At 36.7% G+C, this 20,432-nt stretch overlaps 3 protein-coding genes across 6 annotated transcripts; all 3 read left to right on the top strand.

Moving 5' to 3' along the window:
* The first annotated feature begins 640 nt into the window (after nucleotides 1-640).
* On the top strand, nucleotides 641-3,418 carry LOC105188860 (coilin). 4 transcript variants are annotated; one of them, XM_025305184.1, is made up of 7 exons: nucleotides 641-734; nucleotides 822-863; nucleotides 1,235-1,648; nucleotides 1,778-2,004; nucleotides 2,086-2,798; nucleotides 2,966-3,071; nucleotides 3,222-3,418. In XM_025305184.1, the coding sequence occupies exons 3-7, from the start codon at nucleotides 1,326-1,328 to the stop codon at nucleotides 3,356-3,358; spliced, it is 1,506 nt and encodes a 501-aa protein (XP_025160969.1). In that variant the 5' UTR covers nucleotides 641-734; nucleotides 822-863; nucleotides 1,235-1,325; the 3' UTR covers nucleotides 3,359-3,418. The 4 variants fall into 4 exon arrangements, with proteins under 4 accessions (XP_025160969.1, XP_025160971.1, XP_011148838.2 ...); XM_025305185.1 differs by lacking the exon at nucleotides 641-734 and adding an exon at nucleotides 957-1,043 and having other exon boundaries at nucleotides 847-863; XM_025305186.1 differs by lacking the exon at nucleotides 822-863 and having other exon boundaries at nucleotides 643-734.
* Nucleotides 3,419-9,297: 5,879 nt separating this feature from the next.
* On the top strand, nucleotides 9,298-9,923 carry LOC112589967 (uncharacterized). Its single transcript, XM_025305191.1, has 2 exons — nucleotides 9,298-9,468; nucleotides 9,583-9,923. Exons 1-2 carry the CDS (start codon nucleotides 9,317-9,319, stop codon nucleotides 9,908-9,910), a joined length of 480 nt encoding a protein of 159 aa, XP_025160976.1. The 5' UTR covers nucleotides 9,298-9,316; the 3' UTR covers nucleotides 9,911-9,923.
* Nucleotides 9,924-12,520: 2,597 nt separating this feature from the next.
* On the top strand, nucleotides 12,521-15,437 carry LOC105188858 (zinc finger Y-chromosomal protein). The gene is made up of 4 exons (XM_011150535.2): nucleotides 12,521-12,603; nucleotides 12,677-13,004; nucleotides 13,085-14,686; nucleotides 14,769-15,437. Exon 3 carries the CDS (start codon nucleotides 13,142-13,144, stop codon nucleotides 14,222-14,224), a length of 1,083 nt encoding a protein of 360 aa, XP_011148837.1. The 5' UTR covers nucleotides 12,521-12,603; nucleotides 12,677-13,004; nucleotides 13,085-13,141; the 3' UTR covers nucleotides 14,225-14,686; nucleotides 14,769-15,437.
* Nucleotides 15,438-20,432: the final 4,995 nt, after the last annotated feature.

Below are 20,432 nucleotides of genomic sequence, written 5' to 3'. Positions count from 1 at the left end.
TTTCGTTAGTCCTCGTACAGTTCTAAGCATCGCGGTAATTTTTCAAAAGAGTTATAGCATGAGAACTGTTTTTATACAGAGTCATGACGTCGACGTGTATTTTGATATGTTTGACAAAAGAAATTTGGGAATAACCGTTTTTTTTCATTCAGTTGCGGTATCATCTTGTAAGATCGCTAGTAAGACCAAAAAGTGCTGATAGAACTCTATTTGTTTTTTTTTCATATTAATAATTTGACGTGCTAACTTCGCCAGACACGATTGATGGTCTGTGCTTTTCTAACTTACTATCTTTGTAAGGAAGTAGAGTGAACAAGAACCGTGCATGCTTTGCCATTACCATCAGAATAAACGTAGTGTGCATATATTTTCTCAGGGGGCGCGTCGGAAAAAGAGTCCTGGCATATCCAACTCGCGGTGACCGCTCTCAAGTTTCTCTCTGTCTCTAGTCTGTTCCTTTGATGCTCGTTTTTACTAAAGTCAGCAGCACACGGTGCTTGTTTTCGTGCTGGATTGCTTGCTGGTTGAAAATACTGCGTTCTGATTGGTGCATTTCCATCCATCTTCGGAAATGCATCAATCAGAACGCAGTATTTTCATCCAGCAAGCAATCCAGCACGAAAACAAGCATCGTGTGCCGCTGGCTTTACTGTGGTTAATTTATAAGAGGCTGGTTATTCCATCGGAATTGACCAATGGCGTTTGTCAATTTCAATTTACGACGAATACGATTGGTAAGTCTATCCGTCGATTATTATAAGTATAATCGACTCTGGTTGGTTCGTTTCTTACTGCTTACGCTTTCAACTTTATTCTTGAAGCCGTTGTAGAATGACCTTATTGGAATGACCGTTTGAGTTAAGGTTAGTAAAAACGAGCATTAGAAAAACTTTGTGAATATTGATGCAATAAGTTCGACTAAAATAAAATATACTTGTTTTATTTTAACTTATTAGATTAGCATTCACCAATTTAGAAAGTTCTTTGAAAAAGAAACTCTTCTCTTTTATTATTGAGCTCGATTACAGTTTTTTCAGCAACAGGTTAGATTTTTTATAAATCTTTATCGTTGTCACGATCGAATCATGCAGACTAGATAGATGAAGATTATTCGTTTAATTCGACGTTATTATACTGAAAAATGAAAATTCGGGCGGAACAAACTACTAAGGCAATTCATATAAAGTGTAAGTGATAATTTGATATCGATTCGACGCTCGTGTATTATTTACAGCCAATGAATGCCGGGAGTGACATTGGTGTATATACAGCACGTGAATTCGAGTCGAGCAACGTGATCGCAACGTTAGTAGTTACGTCGAGTAATGAGCGACAACGAAGTTTTGACAATCGCGTTAGTATTTCGCCGATCGCGCATTTCGGTTTTGAAGCTTCGTAATCGCAAAGATATCACAATGCCGCGCTCACATTTTCGACTGAAAGTTGACTTGTCCAAGTTTTTTAACGATGCGCGTCGGATCTGTTGGATTTTTGTTGATTTAACAAAATTTCAACATGTTATTCATGTCAAACAACACATCACTAAGATATTTGGCATAAGAGAACCGTTTCATTTGTTGTTGAACGATGCCGAATATCTACCACCGATGGAGGATATTCGCATTCTCATCGAAAATGAGACAATCAAGTAAGTATAATTGAATTTAATACAAAGTTTTAAACTTAACTTTTGATATATGTTTAGTTCAAATAGTTTTTATGCGTTTACTCATTAATATTATTTGTGTGTAATTAATTTACAATCTTATTCTTATAGAGTAATCCCTGGATCTGGCATACAAAATGAAGTTTTAAATGCAGTAGTTACTGTACCAGATACTAATAATAACAAAAATTTCTCTAAGACTAAAGCATATAACAATATTTCACATAATAAGGTTGTCGAAACAACAGATGCTACGACTGAGAAAATAGAAATAAATACAAGTAATGGATTAGATGTATCTGAAGATCCTTTGAATTATACAGATTCAGCTTTGATATGTTAGTATATTTTATTTATATTGCACTAAAACAAATAGAATAATCTTTATAATATAATTAATGAATTATATTTATTTTTAGATAATAATACAGCAAATGCAATGTTTACTACTGCAATTGATGATATAGAAGCAGACGCAGATTCAAAGGTTATGGAGTATAGTAATATAAGTGAAAGTTGTAATACAATAGATTCTGCTACAAAGAGAAAGCGAGTTCGAAAACGTAAACCAAGAAATAATAATCCTCAAGAAACTAACCTTGATAACAAGCACAACAGCCTTGAAGTATCATCTTCAGATACAAAAGAAGAGAGTAAATCGAAGAAACCAAAAATTATTAACTCTCTGACTATACCCACTGGAAAACATATAAGATTCAGTGATACTGAACAAAAGGAGAATCATGTTAATAAACTTGAGATAGCAAATGATTCTGTAGAATTTCATACGAGCAAATTAACATCCAAGGGTCTCTCTACACTTTTAGCGTTAGGACAAAGTTCTACTCCAATAACATTTACGAAAAAAATAAAAGATAATAGTAAGACAGAAAACTTCCAAACACCTATAATATCTGCGATAGAAGTTGATATGGAAAGCCCGACGGAAGAAAAGGCAAAGTGTATCAAACATTTGAAAAAAACTAAAAGTGACAATAGTATAGAGAAGAGTGTATGTACCATAGACATTAGTAGAAAGATGTATGCTCATAAAGATTTGTTAAATTTGCCACTCGAAAATTTTCCAGTTATGACTAGAAAGCCACGTGTTGGAGATATTATTAGTTTTAAGGTATATATCACCCATCATATCATATATCATATATGCACATGAAATGCTTTTAAAGATTTTTATATAATATTCATTTATAATATCTCATTTATATTATTATCAGTCACTTATAATATTCACTTGTATATTATATATTATTATTGTATAGTATTTACTGTTTTTTGCAGACTTTAAAACTTGCTGATGACTATACACCTCAGATATCCAATTTTATTATAGGCGAGGTATTAAGTTCCTGTACAGATTCTGCAACATATATTTTTAAGATAATCAGTAAGTAACTTGATAAATATAATTATGTTTGTTCATGATACAGACATGGTTCAATATTATATAAAATATTTAACTACTATATAAAATACTATACAAAATATTTAATATTAATTTAATATAAATTAAGATACCATTTTGTGTTATTTACAGAAGGTTTAGAGGAGATTGAGGTGCCATCAGGCAAATTTTCTGTCTCGGAGGAAGATGAGTCTGTTTGTCAAGATAATAATATATCGTTTAATTTTTCGCAAATAAGAGAACCTCGTCTGATTACAAAATATTTATAGTGTTTTATCTTAAAGACTTATTTTTATGTTCTATTCTATAATATAACTATGTGCATATTATATGTTTTGATATTGAGATTGTTAATTGATCTTTGCGCATATTTTACATTTAGATTATTTTTCAATTTTGTTTACGTACGTATGTAGTTTTTATTCGATAAGTCATGTAGTTTATTATTCATTATGTACATTATATTTTCTTTTTGTAGAAACATACTACATGTTTAATTAATCTGCATTGAATTTTACATTTAAAACAATATTTCTGTTACAAAACGTTTATTTATGATGTTTTTGAATTGATGTATATCAATTTAAGGAACTTATATTCATTCATACTTGAATTAAAATAAAATTACATTTAATCCTATTAGTAATTTTATTTGTTTCAGTATCCTATTTTTAGATGTTTAGTATGTATTTTAAGGAAAAAATTAATAAATGAATATCGCATATAAAAAAATGATTAGAATGTTGGAAATAAATTTTGAAAGTTACTATTGTAAAGCACTGTGCTGTTTGTTCATGCAAATTATGTTTATATAATGTTCATTTCAACATGATTTAACTTTTCTCTATTGTTCAGGAAGTAGAAATATTAGACTCTTAAATCATGTTATTAATATTTACGTTTTTAATTATATTCTGTATTAGATATTTTAATTCTATAATTATTGTGAAACATTTTTTATTCCAAGAATGTTTAATGCTAAATTTCTGCTATATTTTAGTGAATTTATTTCACAAATATATGCTTTTCTGTTCAATATCAATTGCATGTGCGTGTGTGTGTGCATGCGCGCGCGCGTGTGTGTGTGTACGTGTGATATGTAATAATGTTACATTAAAGAATTCGGTAAAAGTTACAACTTGAGTAAAAGAAGAATATAATTTATATCTCTCTTCTAAATCCAAGTGTGTTTAATCTGACGTGTTTGACCTCTTTAAATTTATACGATGTATGTAAGTTGTAAATGTGTATGTATGTATATGTGCGTACGTACGGATATAATTCTGGAGTCAAACCACTTTCATTAAAAGTGGAAGATTATATCGGAATCGCTTCAATTAAATTAAACGCGGCGATTAAAGCGAAGAAGGGGATCTTACCTCCGAATTTAATCTACACTTCGTGTTATTCGAGTAGACTCGCCGGTGTGAGAAATGTTGAGTATTTCGGAGAAAAGCAACAACAGCAATGCGTTTGTAATATAATGCAAGTGGTTAATCTAATGAAGTTCTCTTCGCGCAAGATAGCCCGCGTGTTCGGAGGCTATAGCTCACATCGTCGCATGATTTGGGCGACACTCGCCACGGACAGGCAAGGCGCGAAAGCCAAGTATGAGTTACCGTCTTATCTCCATTGCAATATGTCCCCACGAATGTTTGTGCCGAGCGAACAACGCCTTGTTTTGGTTACTCGGCCATGAATAATTCAAGCATTAAAGTGCGAGAGTAAATATACGCCCCTGGCGCTTGTTAGAGTTTGCGGGAGGAGGATTTAGATCGGCGTGCCTCTCCTCCCACAAAAGTGTGAATTATTCATCGTTAAATAATTTAAACATTGCGCTAAGTGTATAACTCGCACACGAGTGTGTGTGGATGCGATAATATCATTCTCCATGTCCCGAAAGTACACGTAAGATCGCGATAAACGCAACTGACACTGAATAGCCATATTAAATTAATATAAAGTCAAATAATTACAAATGCGTGACATGTTAATATTATAACGTTAAATAATCAAACGGATAATATATCGGTGCTTTCAAGCGCGCGATTGGCGCGTCAAAGGTTACGTGACTTTCGAAACATATATATATATACACACACATACACGTAGGCTACGTTCAGCAGAGAAAGCTGCTTTGTTATTGTTGTAAAATTCGTAAATCTGATTGGTGTATGCTCTTGGATTCAGCCATATATATATATTTTTTTTTTAAAGCATATGCCAATTAGATTGACGAATTTTATACAACAATTATAAAGCAGTTTTTCCTGTTGATACGCGACGCGCTTTGCGGCTATAACGGTTTTCAGCGTACGGGTAAACACGGATCGAGGGAAAAATGCACGCTCTATTCCTGTTTTATTGTAAATTGATCAGAGCACGCGCGAGGGCGATTACGACATTTTATGATCGCGATCGTCGTACTGTTAGGGATGCAACGATAAGTCGATAATATCGAAATATTGAGAGAGAATAAATATCGAATATTTATCGATATTTTTTTGTCTCTGATAAAATCGACATATCGATATGAATTTTACTGATCTTCGTATTTTTCAGTTATAGCTCTGGGGACCTATTACGGTTCTACGACCGAGATGAAAATTACAAAAGTGAGTGAATTCATTAGAATATATATTATGTAATTGCTCGATGTCTAGTAAATTCGCTCACTTTTATAATTTCTACCTCAATCGTTGAACCGTGATAGATCTCCTGCTCCATGTATGTGGTGATCCAGCAAACGACTGCGGTTCATTATATATTTTCTAATAAGAATACGACAATAAATTATATAACGACAATAAAAGATAAAAATTTTTAAAAGATCTTTTCAAATTTTTCATGCATACCCTTTATATGCATACCCCTATATGTATACATCTTTTTTATATAAATATCGATATTTTTCAAAATTATCGATATTATCGTTATCGATGGTTCTGAATGACGATAATATCGTTATCGATATTTTGAGAAATCGTTGCATCCCTACATACTGTGATCACTGCGAGTCTCGGGGCATTCGAAGGGTTAGGTAACACTGCTGTTTTATTCTTATTCGATGTAAAGAGGTGCATGTTCGAACCGCGTATACTTCCGTACAAAGCATCTTCGTATTCTTAATTCGTTCTAATTGAGCGACCTCTTGATCGTTCTGACGAATCAGGGATATGATTTTCTAGTTCGGATATAGCACAGTTCACGGCCACACAAATACATGTATAAATACATACACAAATACATATACATGTCCAAAAAACATTTTAGAAATATATCTCTAAAATGTTTTTCGGACATTGTATATGTATGGGTATAAGCTATATTATCATTTAAACAAAAAATCACAATGACTTCAAAATGAGTAACAAAAAACTTTATTTTTCAACTTTTTGCAATGATTTTTCCGAAACTGAACTTCGTATCGCTTTGAAACTTTAAAGCAATAATATTTGTACATCTGGATCTCAGGTGAACCATGGACAACTCCGTCAAAATATTTCATTTTGAGATATTAATTTTTTTATTGTAAAAGAACTGAAAAATTTGAATTTTTTCCTAATAATATCTGCCATTTTGTTAATTTTGTTCGATTATTTTGCAGTAGTTCACCGGATAATGATAAACGTCCTCAAGATTTTTAACTAAAATTCGCTCTGATCGGATCACCGAGAGCCAAGATATTACTGCAAAACCGACGACTTGAAAAAAAGGAGAGTATATTTCAACTATATATGTCGTATATTTATATGAGTATTTGTTAATGAACAAAATTTTTTACTCTTCGTATGTTGTATAAATGTACTTAAAATTTTCACTCTTGCACATTTATTCAGTTCGTCGTAAGATATTATAAAAAACAAGCACGATTTTTCAGCAATCTGACCTTCCAGTCCCCTTAATCAGAGTCGAAAACTTTAACAGAAAAGAAATGTCTGTTCCGATTAAATGTATTACCGATTTTTGCAGGAAGGTCGTTTTTACTTCTGAATCGAATCTTCGGGTCCTCCAGAATTGATATTTTATTTATCAGATAACTCGCGTGCAGTAATTTCGATTTATCATCAGCGATCAATTCGTTAACATCGTAGTTAATTAATATTGTGCGTAATATCGTACTTATATGTAACCGAGCAAAAGATAAATCCAGCAGGGAATCATGAACATCAATCACGAAAATTATACATAACAAATGACAAATCGGTACGATATATGATTTAACGTAGTTATGCGCAGTTACACATAGTTAGGCGTGGTTAAGCGTAGTTACGCGTAATGGGATGTAATCGCGAGAAATGTATGTAACATCATTGACCAACTTTGATCATTTATAATTCCGAAATGATCGAGACTTCGACATTTTCGTATCAGAATTTTCGATGTTTCTTCTGCTCCATAATGCGTTATTATTCCTACCAGGCTTCTTTTTTATTCAAGTATTAAATGTTGATCTTTACATAATATGCTTATACCAAGTTTTTAAAAAATAACGGACCCCCCTATCTCAGAAGCTATGCATTGTAGGGAAAAATGACGCGAGCAAAAGTTTTAGGGTTCATAAAGTTCTGTTTTTTTATGACCTCAAATTTGATCTTGACCTCGACCTTGAAGGTCATTTGAAGGTCAACTTGCGTTTTTTAAATGGGAACTTCTATTTTTTATTACACTGCTTTTTTTCTACCAATTAATTTGAACAACTTTGGTCTAAAACATCTTTTATTTGCCTAATATTTTTTGAGATATTTGAGAAAAGCTTGATAACTTTCTCAATATTTAACTTACGATATCTCGTTAACTATTTGTCGGAAGGAAAAGTGATACTAGACTTTCTTGCTTTATTTAGTCTCAAGAATATATTGTTACAATAGTGCCCTGACTTTTGTTAACTTACTGACTTTTGGAAATTTCAAAATCATCAAATTAACAAAACTCAAGGTCACCATGAAGTCCGTTACTTGATTTTCTACAACTTTTGTATTTTACAGTTTTTCATAAAAACTTGATCCTGCAAAGTTATCCGGGTTAGACAATATAAACAGCTCGTTTCAAAATTGTTCTCGGATGAATTGTTCTCCGCTCAGAGAGCGCTCGCTCAACAACTACCGCAGATTTTGATTCTGATCATAACCAATCATCGTGCATAAGTTTGTCATTGGGCACTCGCAACGGTTACTTCATGTGTTTCTCTCATTAGAAAGTGTTCAAACTGTTTCGCAACGTATACTTGACGCGACCTTTTCTGTTTTTTTGATATCTTGTTTTTGGATACTGTGAATATCAGTTTGGATACCGTAAAATCACAGTTACTAATAATTTCAAGTAGTCGCTCGTTGAACATACAAAGCACGCATCGAAACGTATCAGTAATTAGTCGAATCACGAAGAAAAACAAAGTTGAACGTTGCGATTATACAAACAGAATATTGCGCGGAGCATGTTGTAAAAGAGTAAAATCTCGATTACAAGAGAATCAATAGAAAGAAACCGGAACAGTCCCTGAAGAGCGATCCGTGCGATGAACGTTACGAAAAAGAAGCAGCATTTAAAAATGTATGAACATGTCTCACAAATGTAATTCCTGCGGACAAAACTTCAATTATACGGATTCACAAATCACCTCATTGAGGTCGTCGAAGGTTGGATAGAGATATGGAGTCATTGCAACTACGAAACCAACGATGAGGTAACTCTGCAGAAGTATATTATACGAAAGCGCAAGGACGGTTACACGTATCCTCAATAAGACTATAACTTTGTGTATAATCTATAGGGGAATATGAAAAACTACAAACGTGATCATTCTAACAAACAAGAAGAAAACAATATTATAGATCTGGAACCGTTTTTGGAGAGTGATTCGTGCGGCAAACATTCTAGTAGAAACAGCTGCATCGAAAACAATATCGAATGTGATGTATGCAACCAAAGATTCCGTAGTAAGAGTGAGTTGACGAATCATTTGATGGAAGTTCACCAAAATTTAATGCAAGGTGAATATTATAACTACGAAACCAACGATGAGGTAAAAAGTACATTATGCGAAAACACAAGGACGGTTATACATGTCCTCAGTAGGGCTATAACTTTATAATCTGCAGCAGGATCTGAAGAGCAACATACGAGATCATTCTAACAAACAAGAAGAAAGCAATATTATAGACCCGGACTGTCTTTGGAGAGTGATCCGTGCGGCAAATATTCCAGCAGAAACAGCAGAAATAGCGATGGAATATATATATAAAATAGAGCGTAATAAATGCCACGTTTGCAACCAAAAGTTCTATAAGAACCAAGAGTTGATAGATCACTTAATGAAAGTCCATGGACATCGGACGATATTCAACTGCAGCGGTTGCGACTACGGATGCAACAAAAGGTACAATTTTCAAAGACACATTGCACATATGCACAAATACTGAGGCCGGCTGTAATAGAGAACGTAAAGAGGTGTTTGGAGAGACACATACAATATGCTCATCTTAATAACCAGAAGAAAACCAGTAATGCCGATTCAGGACCGCCCTCGAAGTATGTCCAGTGTGACAGACATTCCCGAGGAAGTAGCATCATTGAAAATCACATGTATGCGCCTCACCAATGCAAAAGCTACAACTAAAGTTTCGATAGGAAGAAAAATTCGAAACATTATCACTGGAAGGATCACGGACATCGCATATGTAACTGCAACAATTGCAATTATATATCTAACAGGACACAGCACTTGCAATATCACATCGCACGAAAGAACATGTACGATTACGACTACGTGTGTAACAAGGTTGGCTGCAACAAGAAATTCAAATTCGAATAAGATCTGAAAACATAAAATATGATCACTCGAATAACTTCTACTGGTGCCAAAAATTATGGTAATGTAAGCCTTAGTTTTTAAAGCACAAGAGGCACAGGAATGTGCGGAGGAATCCAAAGATAGCCTGTTCAATCTGTGGTAAGTTTACACGCAAGTAAAATTTATTTCATCATTTACAGATATATGCTGAGACGACAGCTGCTTGTCCTGTCTGCAATAAGATGTTTAGTAGGAAGAATAATATGTTGAATTTATGCGCTATATCACATGTGCTAAAGATCCTACATCTGCAAAGTTTACGGTACGGCGTTATCGGAATTTTTTACGCAGCCATAAGAGAAGGAGTATTCCGATTCATTCCTGATCAAATCGATATCGAGAGCATTGTGGCAAACATTCTAAAATAACCAGAGACAAACAAACTGTCGAATCAAGCGTAGAGAAAGTAGAAGGAGGACGTGACGAAATAGTTTGTTCACAAGTTTACACACTCGTACATACACATACACAATGTCCGCATTTAATAAATATCCTAAATCATATATCTTTTTGTGAGATTATACTTTTAGCCCCTTTTAAATTATGTTTTTATCCCTAGACAATCGTTCGCAATAATTCTATATTTTCTACATCTTCTCACATATACGCGCGTGCGTGCGTGTATATGTGTTTCGTGTGTGTATACACGCATATACGCACGCACATTTTCACCGTCAATTTTTTGTGTAGATTAAGAACAATACGTAGGGAAGAATTGAAGGATGACTATATGACATATGTCGTAGATGTGCATTTTGCTTACATGCCAAACGAAACATAACATTAAAATTTTATTTTTATATAATAAGATAGAAAAATATTATATTGTACTTGTGTGAAATTTTTAAAGTAATATAAAATATTTGTTTACGTGGATATTTACATATTCCAATAAACAGGAATCATAACAGTGATATCAATATTATAACATTCCACTTAACAATGTAACAATATAAAAGAATGCAAATGTAATATAATACATTTTGCAAATTATAGTTATATTGTTTAGGAAGATATGAGATTGATATCATTTTACTGTATTAGTTTATGCTTTTACTAGGATGTAATAAAAAGAAAAAGAAATATATATACAGGGTATAATTTTAAAAAACACACCTCAATAATTCTTCAACGAAGCAAAAATGTTTCGAACAAAAGTTGTATGATTTCAAGGGGGACATAAAACAACTATACTGTTTTGTTTACAAATGGCATCACTTCCGAGATGATCATTACTTTTCTTAAATGGAAAACCTAATTTTTTATTATACTTTCTTTTCCTACCAATTAATTTAAACAACTTTTGTCTGAAACATTTTTTTATTTGTTTAGTATTTTTTGAGATATTTAAGGAAAACTTGATAACTTTTTCGATATTTAACTCACGATATCTCGCGAACTATTTGTCAGAAGAAAAAGTGGTACTAGACTTTTTTGCTCTATTTGGTTTCAAGAATATATTGTTACAATAACCCAGGTAGAACAAAAAATCATAATAATATAATTATGATATAAAAAAAAGTCATTTTAAGACAAATCAGGATGATGTCATTCGATATTTTCGTGATGGTTTGGTGATATTTTTTTGATATTGAAATGATGTTATGGTGACTTTTAGAACTGTACATTAAAATAGAAAGTAACAATAACATCAAAGTGATGTCAAAATGACGTCAAAATGACAAGAAAATGATCTAATTATGATTATAAAGTGAGTTTTTATAGTTTTTTGTTACTCATTTTGAAGTCATTGTGATTTTTTGTTTAAATGATAATATAGCTTATACCCATACATATACAATGTCCGAAAAACATTTTAGAGATATATTTCTAAAATGCTTTTTGGACATGTATATGTATTTGTGTATGTATGAATAAGAAATATAGGGTAAAAAATGTGAATGTAAATATTTGGGTGTTATTTTGAGAGTTTTCTTGGGTGTTATTTTGAAGGTTTTCGTTGAGCGTTAACCTTCATTTGGATGCAACCTTCAATTAACGATCCGAAATTACACTCAATTTGAGTGGTTTTTCGGTGTATAACCCCAATCGGTGTACACCCAAAATTGAGCGTTTATTCGGTATATAACACTCAAAGTTGAGCGCTTTTTATCGGTGTTTAGCACCCAAAGTTAAACGTTTTTTGAATGTTAACACTCAAAATTGAGGTTTTTTTTTCATAAGGGCTAATATATAATATAAGAATCTGTAATATTTAATATATTTAATATATCAAAGGCAGCAGTATGTAAAAGAAAAATAATATAAAATAAAATAACAATATATAAATATATAACATTGTGCAATATAAAAAAAATGTAACAATACATAGTATATATTAAAATATATAACAATATATACAAGGTAACAATACATGAGAGAGTTATATTCTTTTTAAATATCCCACCTAACGAGGCAATATAAACAGTTCGTTTCGAAGATTGTCCTCGGATGGTTCTGCGCCGAGAGAGCGCTCAGTCAACAACTGTGTTAGAGTTGTTAACTCTTATCGCATGACGCGTAAGTTCATGATTGGTGACTCGCGATGGTTACTTTATATATTTCTTTCATGAAGAAAGTATTCAAACACTATTCGCAGTCGAATTGATGTGACCTATTCTGTTTGTCTGATATATCTCGCTTTCGGATATTGTCGATATTGTAAGTACCCATAATTTCAAACAGTCGCTCGTTTGACATACAGAGTGCACATTGAAATTTGTCTCTTTGCAAGGTACCAGTAATTAGTCGAGTCACGAAGAAAAATAAAATTGAGCGGTGCCGTTATACAAACAGATTATTGCGTCGAGCGAGTTATAAACGGGCAACAACCCAATTAGGAGAGAATCGATAGAAGGAAACAAGAACAATCCTTGAAGAGTGATCCGTGCGACAAACGTTAAGAAAAGAGAACAGCATTAAAAAATATATGAGTGTGCCTTATCAATGTAATATCTGCGAATAAAGCTTCAGTTTGGCGACAGAATTCATAAAGTCTCAAGGAGGTTTACTAACGTAACAAAAGCAAGCGCAGCCATTATAACAACGAATCCAACAAACAGGTAACTCTGCAAAAATAATTATACGAAAGCGCGGTTACACGTGTCCTTAATAAGGTTATAACTTTGTTTATAATCTGCAGGAAGATCTGACCAGGAACATACGTATTTATTCCAACATATAAGAGAAAAGTAATATTATGGACCCGGAATTACCTTTGGAGAGTGATTCGTCCGGCAAACATTTTAGCAGAAGCAGCGACATTGAAAAGTGCGAGAATATGCTTTACAAATGTGATGATTGCAACCAGAGTTTCCGTAGAAAGTACGAATTGGCATCTCATTGCATGGAGGTCCACAAACATTTAATACACCAATGTGAACATTGCAACTACGAAACCAACAACAAGTTCACCTTGCAACAACATTTTACAAGAATACACACGAACAATTACGACTATAAATGTCCTGAGCAAGGTTGTAAATGGACGTTCAAAGTGAAAGTGGATCTGACGAAGCATATACTACGTGTTCATTTTAACGAACTAGAGAAAAACAATAGTGCGGACCTGGAACCGTCTTTGGAGAGTAATGCGTGCAGCGAACATTCCGACCAAAGGAGCAGCATTAAAAAGTGCCAAAAAGTCCCTAGCCAATGTGACATTTGCAACCAAAGGTTCCGTAGAAAATATGAATTGACAAGTCACTACATGAAGGTCCACAAACGTTTAATGTACCAATGTGAAGATTGCACCTACGAAGCCAACGAGAAGCGCCTGTTGCAAACGCATTTTACAAGCATGCACACGAACAATAACGACTACAAATGTCCTGAGCAAGGCTGTAAACGGACGTTCAAAGTTCAGGAGAATCTGAACAAACATATACGACGTATACATTCTAATAAACAAAAATATAGCAATAATATGTATCTGGAATCATCTTTGGAGAATGATCCGTGCGGCAAACATTCCAGCCAAAAAAGCAATATTATAAAACGCAAAAAAGTTGTTAATCAATGCGACATTTGCAATCAAAGGTTCCATAGAAAGAATGAATTGATATGTCACTATTTGGAGGTCCACAAACGTTTCATATACCAATGTGAACATTGCAACTACGAAACTAACGATAAGGGCAGCATGCAAAGGCACGTTAGAAGAATTCACATGAACAATTACGACTACAAATGTCCTGCGCACGGCTGTAAATGGAAGTTCAAAATAAAAGGAGATCTGACGCAGCACATACGATTCATACATCGTACAATGTGTTCATTTTAACAAACGAAAGAAAAGCAATGTGCGGACGCGGAGCTGTCCTCGGAGAATGACCGATGCGGCAAACATTTTAGAAGAAGCGGCATAAAAAAGTACGTAAGAGATCCTCCAAAACGTGTAGCCAACGTTTCGACAGGAGGAAAGAGTTGGGACATTACCTCTGGCAGGATCACGGACATCGCATGTACAATTGCGACGAATTCAATTACGTATCTAACGGGAAACGGTACTTGCAATATCCCTTTACATGAAAGAACGTGCGCAATTACGATCACGTGTGTAACAAGGAAGACTGCTACGAGAAGTTCAAACTCGAGTCTGAAGATCTGAAGAAACACATAAAGTATGACCATTCGAATGACTCGTACCAGTTGCCCGAAAATATGATCATTTAGGCCCAGTTTTGTAAACAATAAGAGGCACGGGGATATGTAAAGAATACAGAAGTAGCCTGTTCAATCTATCGTAAGATCACACGCAAGTATAGTGTACTTCATTATTTATAGACATATGCTATAATGATAATTGCTTGTTCTCTCTGCAATAGGATGTTTAATAGGAATTTCCGGAAATCATGCGTTGTGGCTGGGCTAAAAATCCTACATCTGCAATGTTGTACGGCCCGGCGTTTATACATCGGCGATTTTTCCGCATTCACATGGAGAAGGAACATACCGATTCACTTCCGATTCAATAAAGTGAGACGATTTCGGGAGTATTGTTGCAAAAGATTGTTGTTTTATAAGAACAAAAGACAAACAGATTGTCGAACGTGGCATAGAGAACGTATAAGAAAGACGTGATGAAACAGTCTGTGCTTGAGTTTACACACCCTCATCATACACGCTAATGAGCTTAATCATATGCGCCTAACCATATATGTACGCTTAGACGCACACACGTGCGTCCACACGCAATGTTTGTGTTTAGTAAACGTATCTCTTTGCGGAATTCTACTTTTAGTCCTTTTTAAATTGTGGTTTTATTTCTGGACATTTGTTCGCAATAATTCTATATTTTCTATATATTCTTACACACGCACGCGTGCATGCGTGTACACACGCATGCACGCACATATATACGCGCACCCAATTTTCTGATGATAAGAACAGTACATAGGGAAGAATTAAAGGACGACTATATGACGTACGTCGTGTACGTGTATTTTACTTACATGCCGAACGAAACATAACATTAAAATTGTGCTTTTATATAATAACAGAAAAATATTATATTGTACTTGTGATATTTTTAAAGTAATATAAATTGCTCGTACATGTAAATATTTGTATATTCCAGTAAACACAAATTATAATATAGTGATATTACATCAATGATATAATATTACACGTAACAATGTAACAATATAAACGAATGCGAATGTTGTAGATTATAATTATATCGTTTAGCAAGATATTGTGACATTGATATAATTCAGCAAACGCAGTACCTATCATGCAGTCAGCTTTCTCCAAATCTTTAGGTAATATTTTGAACACACGTTCAGAAGATATATCTACAGCAATCGTTTCAGTTTTTAAGTGTTCCGGGCACTTATCATCAAATACAAATGTATGGCCACGCTTAAATTCGGCAATCCAAAGTTTCACCGTTGAAAACGAAGGAGCAGGGTCACCGTAAAGGGAATTCAACTCGGCTTTGATTTCCGCTGAAGTTTTCCCTTTTAGGTTCAAGTTTTTTGTCTCGAAACGATATTCGATTTTCTCCATCGTGAGAAATATCGCCGACACATATAATACAACTGATTGTCAAAACAAAACTAAGCGTCGCATGGCTAAGCGTGGCTGAACATTTGGGAGCACTTGTTAAAAAGATTTTACACCTTACAACAGGTATCGCGAGCATATTGTATTTGCGAGACGCGAGTTCGCCAGTCGATAGGAACATGCAGATACTTGAAGCATCACATGGATGAACAGCGTGTAAGCCGATATAAAGGTATATGCGGATGAATAAGCATTCGAGATCTCTTAGTGACCCTGAAGATCTTATCGGGGATCGCTCGTTCCTTTCGCGCAGCTCTCGGCGTCAAGAATGAGCTTTCCGAGTTAAAAGTTTAAGTCGTTTAAGTAAGACGGACCGCGCCGAGAGCTTTGCAAGATCTGCCCCACATTCGTTCCTGCCTCAATAATTCACCGAATGTTTTTTACATTACCGTATACTTTCCATGGAAATAAGCCGCATAAATCTGTGGATTTCGAAAAGTCTCCTTTAATACAGTCGGTGCCACGAACGCTGTTTGAATTTGTACTACTCGCGATCGCGGTTGCACGCGTCTTATTCGCGAGGGCCCTAAGTCACACAACTGTGCGTCCTTACATCTGTATAAATCTGCCAGTTTTGACGCAGCCCACAGAGTAAACGTCGCAATCTCGTAGAATGAAACCGCTCCATTCGCGATAATCACTCTTCCGCCGGAAAGACTCGTTGCATAAATATTTTCACGGGAATATATTACTTCATCGTGCAAACCTAAAATGTAATCTCGCTCGAGCTTTGAGCAGCTCTAGTTTGCGTCCTGAAAACGCGGACGCGAGTGCGAGGTCCTCCCTCGCAAGACACTGTGAAATTCCAATGAACGCATCCCCCTCCCCCCCCCCCACACACATACGCATACATTCATACACACACAACGCGGAATGAGCCACTCGTCGAGTATTGATTTAAAAGCTATTGACAGTCCCGAGTACACATCGCGCTCGCTACTCGGGCATGCCGTCTACGTGACGTTCGACGAAACTTTTGCACTTCTCCGCGTCGAGTGTGCGTACGCGATCCAATTTCTGCTCGTAAGAACCGTCGCGAGCGTTCCGGGCGTAAATACACACAAAGTTGTTTATTAGCATGCGACTTTTTTTCTTGGAAAGTAGTTAGCGTAGTTACGTATCATTATGCGACACTAATTGATGAAAGTTGCCGAGGAATTAGCATACACGGGCATGCATTCCGCGCATAATCGAGCGTCACGCACGAGCGGGAGGGAGTTTCTCGATGATAGATAAAAGTGCGCTCGAGGTGTCGCGCGCGCTTCAAACGCGATTGTGATAGCAGAAGATGAAATCATAGCGGGGGTGGACGAGCCCGCCGGACGAGTATCCGTTTTCCCGGCACGAAGCTCGCGTTTTCCGTGCCGCGATTTATTAGGTCAATCGGAAAGTTCCGTCCGTTTTTTTGCAAACGTATAGCTTTATTTAAGAAACAAAATGAAAAAAATACATCAATCAAAATATTGTCTATTGTTAGCGATGACTTTTTCCCATTTTTCGGTCAGCAAGCGAATTCCGCGGCGAAAGAATGACTCATCTTTGGAGGCTATCCAGTCAGAGACCCATTTTCCGACGTCTTCATAAGAATTGAAGCATTCGTCAACAAGTGCGTGCGCCATCGACTGAAACAAGTGATAGTCGGAAGGGGCACAATCTAGTGAATAAGCCGCATGGGGTAACACTTCCCAGCGAAGTGCTTTTAACGTTTCTTTGACAGATTTCGTGACGTGAGGCCGAGCGTTGTCATGAGGCAAAATCACTTTATGCTGTCTTGTTTCATATTCTAGTCATTTTTCGTGCAATGCTCGGCTCAAAAGGATCATTTGTTCTCTCTGTAGAGATCCCCTATGACTATTTGACCACTTTTTAACAGCTCATGATACAGCACACTCTTTTGATCCCACCAAATACAGAGCATTGCCTTCTTTCCGCGGATATTCCGCTTTGGCGTCGATGTTGAGAGTTGGCCGGGATCGCAAATAGTTTTTCGACGTTTGGGGTTGTCAAAATAAATCCATTTTTCTGTATCTGTATTAATCTGTACTAATCTGTACTACACCCTACGAGTAAGTACAAACTATTTACATACTACTTTCGTATAAAAAGTCGGTGCTGAGCCGTCGTAGTGAGAGGACGTGTTTGCGTCACTCAAGTATTTTTTGTTTTCTGCGTGCTTGTTACATCTTGCACTGCATTGCATCATCCGATGTAGGTTGTCGAGTTAAACTTATTGAACGGGAATTTAAACTTTTTAAGTGTGAATTTAGGCTGTATCGATTCCGAAAGGGAAACGCGGCCATTCAAGGAGTAAGAAGAAGTACTTTCGTATAATATTCGCTTACAAACTGAGGCTTTATATGATGTGGCATGCGGCTAATCTCACTTTGGCAAGTCGTACGACTGCAGTGTGAAGTCTCAGAGTGATTGTAAAAAGTGGGATCTACTTCAGAGCAATTTTTGGTATTAAAACAGTACCCCATCTAAATGATACCATCTTGAGTTTGGTGCTCCATAAATAGCATTTTAGCACTTATAACATCTTGTTATAACTTTTCTTCGTCATACAGCGCATCTTTTACTAGTAGATACCGTATTCCTATTATAATATCTAATTTAATTTAATTTAATTCAGGGTGTGGACAAAGCGTTAAGTTCATCATTCTGATATATATATTATGCGTCACATATACAGGATATTTTCGAAAGTTTCGTGAACGGGGTAAAATTATAACATTGTTAAATATATATGTAACGATATGTAACGGGATATGTAACGGGATGATGAAAATCCCATGTAAAACGCAATCATGAAGGCCCACTTTTCTCTGTAATGGAAAATCCAATGGGCAAATCATTTCAAGGTATTATGAGGCACATATAAAAGAACAATTTTACATAATATGAACTTGATCGGTTAGGGGGCCAAAAACCGGCCTCGTCGCAACCCTTCCTTTCGACATTTTCGATGCAGTAAAAAACAATGTTATTGATGCAAACGTGTACCTTTATGTACTGAATGTTATTGACAAATGTCAAAACAAACCATTAAGCTTCGTTTAGACATTAGAGATTAACGACAGTTCTAGCTATAGCTACTTGCCGTTAGATGGACGGAACTTTCCGATTGACCTAACAGATCCGAGCGACGCACGGCGACATCACCGCTGAGGAAAGCAACCGTAGCGATTCGCGAAGAATCGAGATTCCGCGATCCGTCTAATACCACTCCCGACGAGATCGCATATAAATCCCTCCGTGAACGTTCTTGTGTCGAGCGGCCGATAATTCAGCCGCTTCTTCGTGCTCAACGGCGACCTCGTCTCGCTCGCACGACTAACTTGATTTTCGTGGTCGAGCTGACAGATGACCCGCGGGGGTGAACCGCCCTACTTGTGTCGCGAGGCCATCGAACACGCGGTGTAAAAAGAACACCCGTCCGCGGATGGACACTAAATCATCGATCATGTGTCGGGTCGACCGGCAGCCGGGGAGGGCGAGGGGGGGAGAGGAGGCAGCGGGGGGGGGGTACCACCACTCCGGTGACTATCGCTATGGCTTTTATATGGGCGGAATGGCTCTCTCGCGGATCTATAGGACCAAGAAACCGGGCCAGGACGAGCAAGCTGCGAGGAGGGCGGTGGTGGTGTTCGCGTTGCGTCCGGCGCTAGCGAATAATTCACGCCCTTTCGTGACCAGCGATATTAGGGTCCGGCGCATAGTGAGCGCGCCGACGACGGACGATGCGCGCGTACACGTGGATTCCGTATCTGCTCCGCGGCACACACGTCCTGATAAATTTACGTCGTGCCGACGAGAGACGACGGCGAACCGCGTACGCGTGTATCTGGATACACGTCCGCGGAATAACGGATTTATGATGCATACGCAATAACAGGGTGAACGGGGTGTTGTAGGAATGAGAGACGCGCGCGCACCGACCTGAGGCTTTTTCTCCTCGTTCCCGCCGCCGCCGCCGTCGTCGTCGTCGTCGTCGGCGTTGTCGTGACGAGAGAGGAACACGAGGCTACATAACCCGGTGACGCGTGAGGGAGAAGTTACGCCGCGATGCTTGTAGCTTGCAGCGCGTACTCCGAGCTGTTTTTTCAGCGAGCATCAAGTGGGCTTAGTTGGGAACGGTTGAACGTACGGCGGAGTATATTGAAAAGAATTGAAACGGCTTGTAACGTTGCGCTTTTGCCCGCCGGCAAGGCCTCCGAGAGCCATCCGATCTCCAGGGAGGGGGAGAGGAAGAGTTTAATTCATCCCTTCTCCGCGACGCTTCTCGGGATGTTTTGATTATTGAAAGATGACGATGACAGCGTGTTTGCGCTTTCCTCCATGTATCTATGCGACACGCCGCGAGTCTCCTTGTAATTTTATTTCAATCCGTCACTGTCACCGTCGCAAATTCGCGTGATGTTCAT

The sequence above is a fragment of the Harpegnathos saltator genome, unplaced genomic scaffold, assembly GCF_003227715.2.
Source record: "Harpegnathos saltator strain DR-91 unplaced genomic scaffold, Hsal_v8.6 scaffold677, whole genome shotgun sequence".
Lineage (NCBI taxonomy): Eukaryota > Metazoa > Arthropoda > Insecta > Hymenoptera > Formicidae > Harpegnathos > Harpegnathos saltator.
The sequence above is the reverse complement of the archived record's forward strand: the minus strand, read 5'-3'. Positions and strand labels throughout refer to the sequence as shown.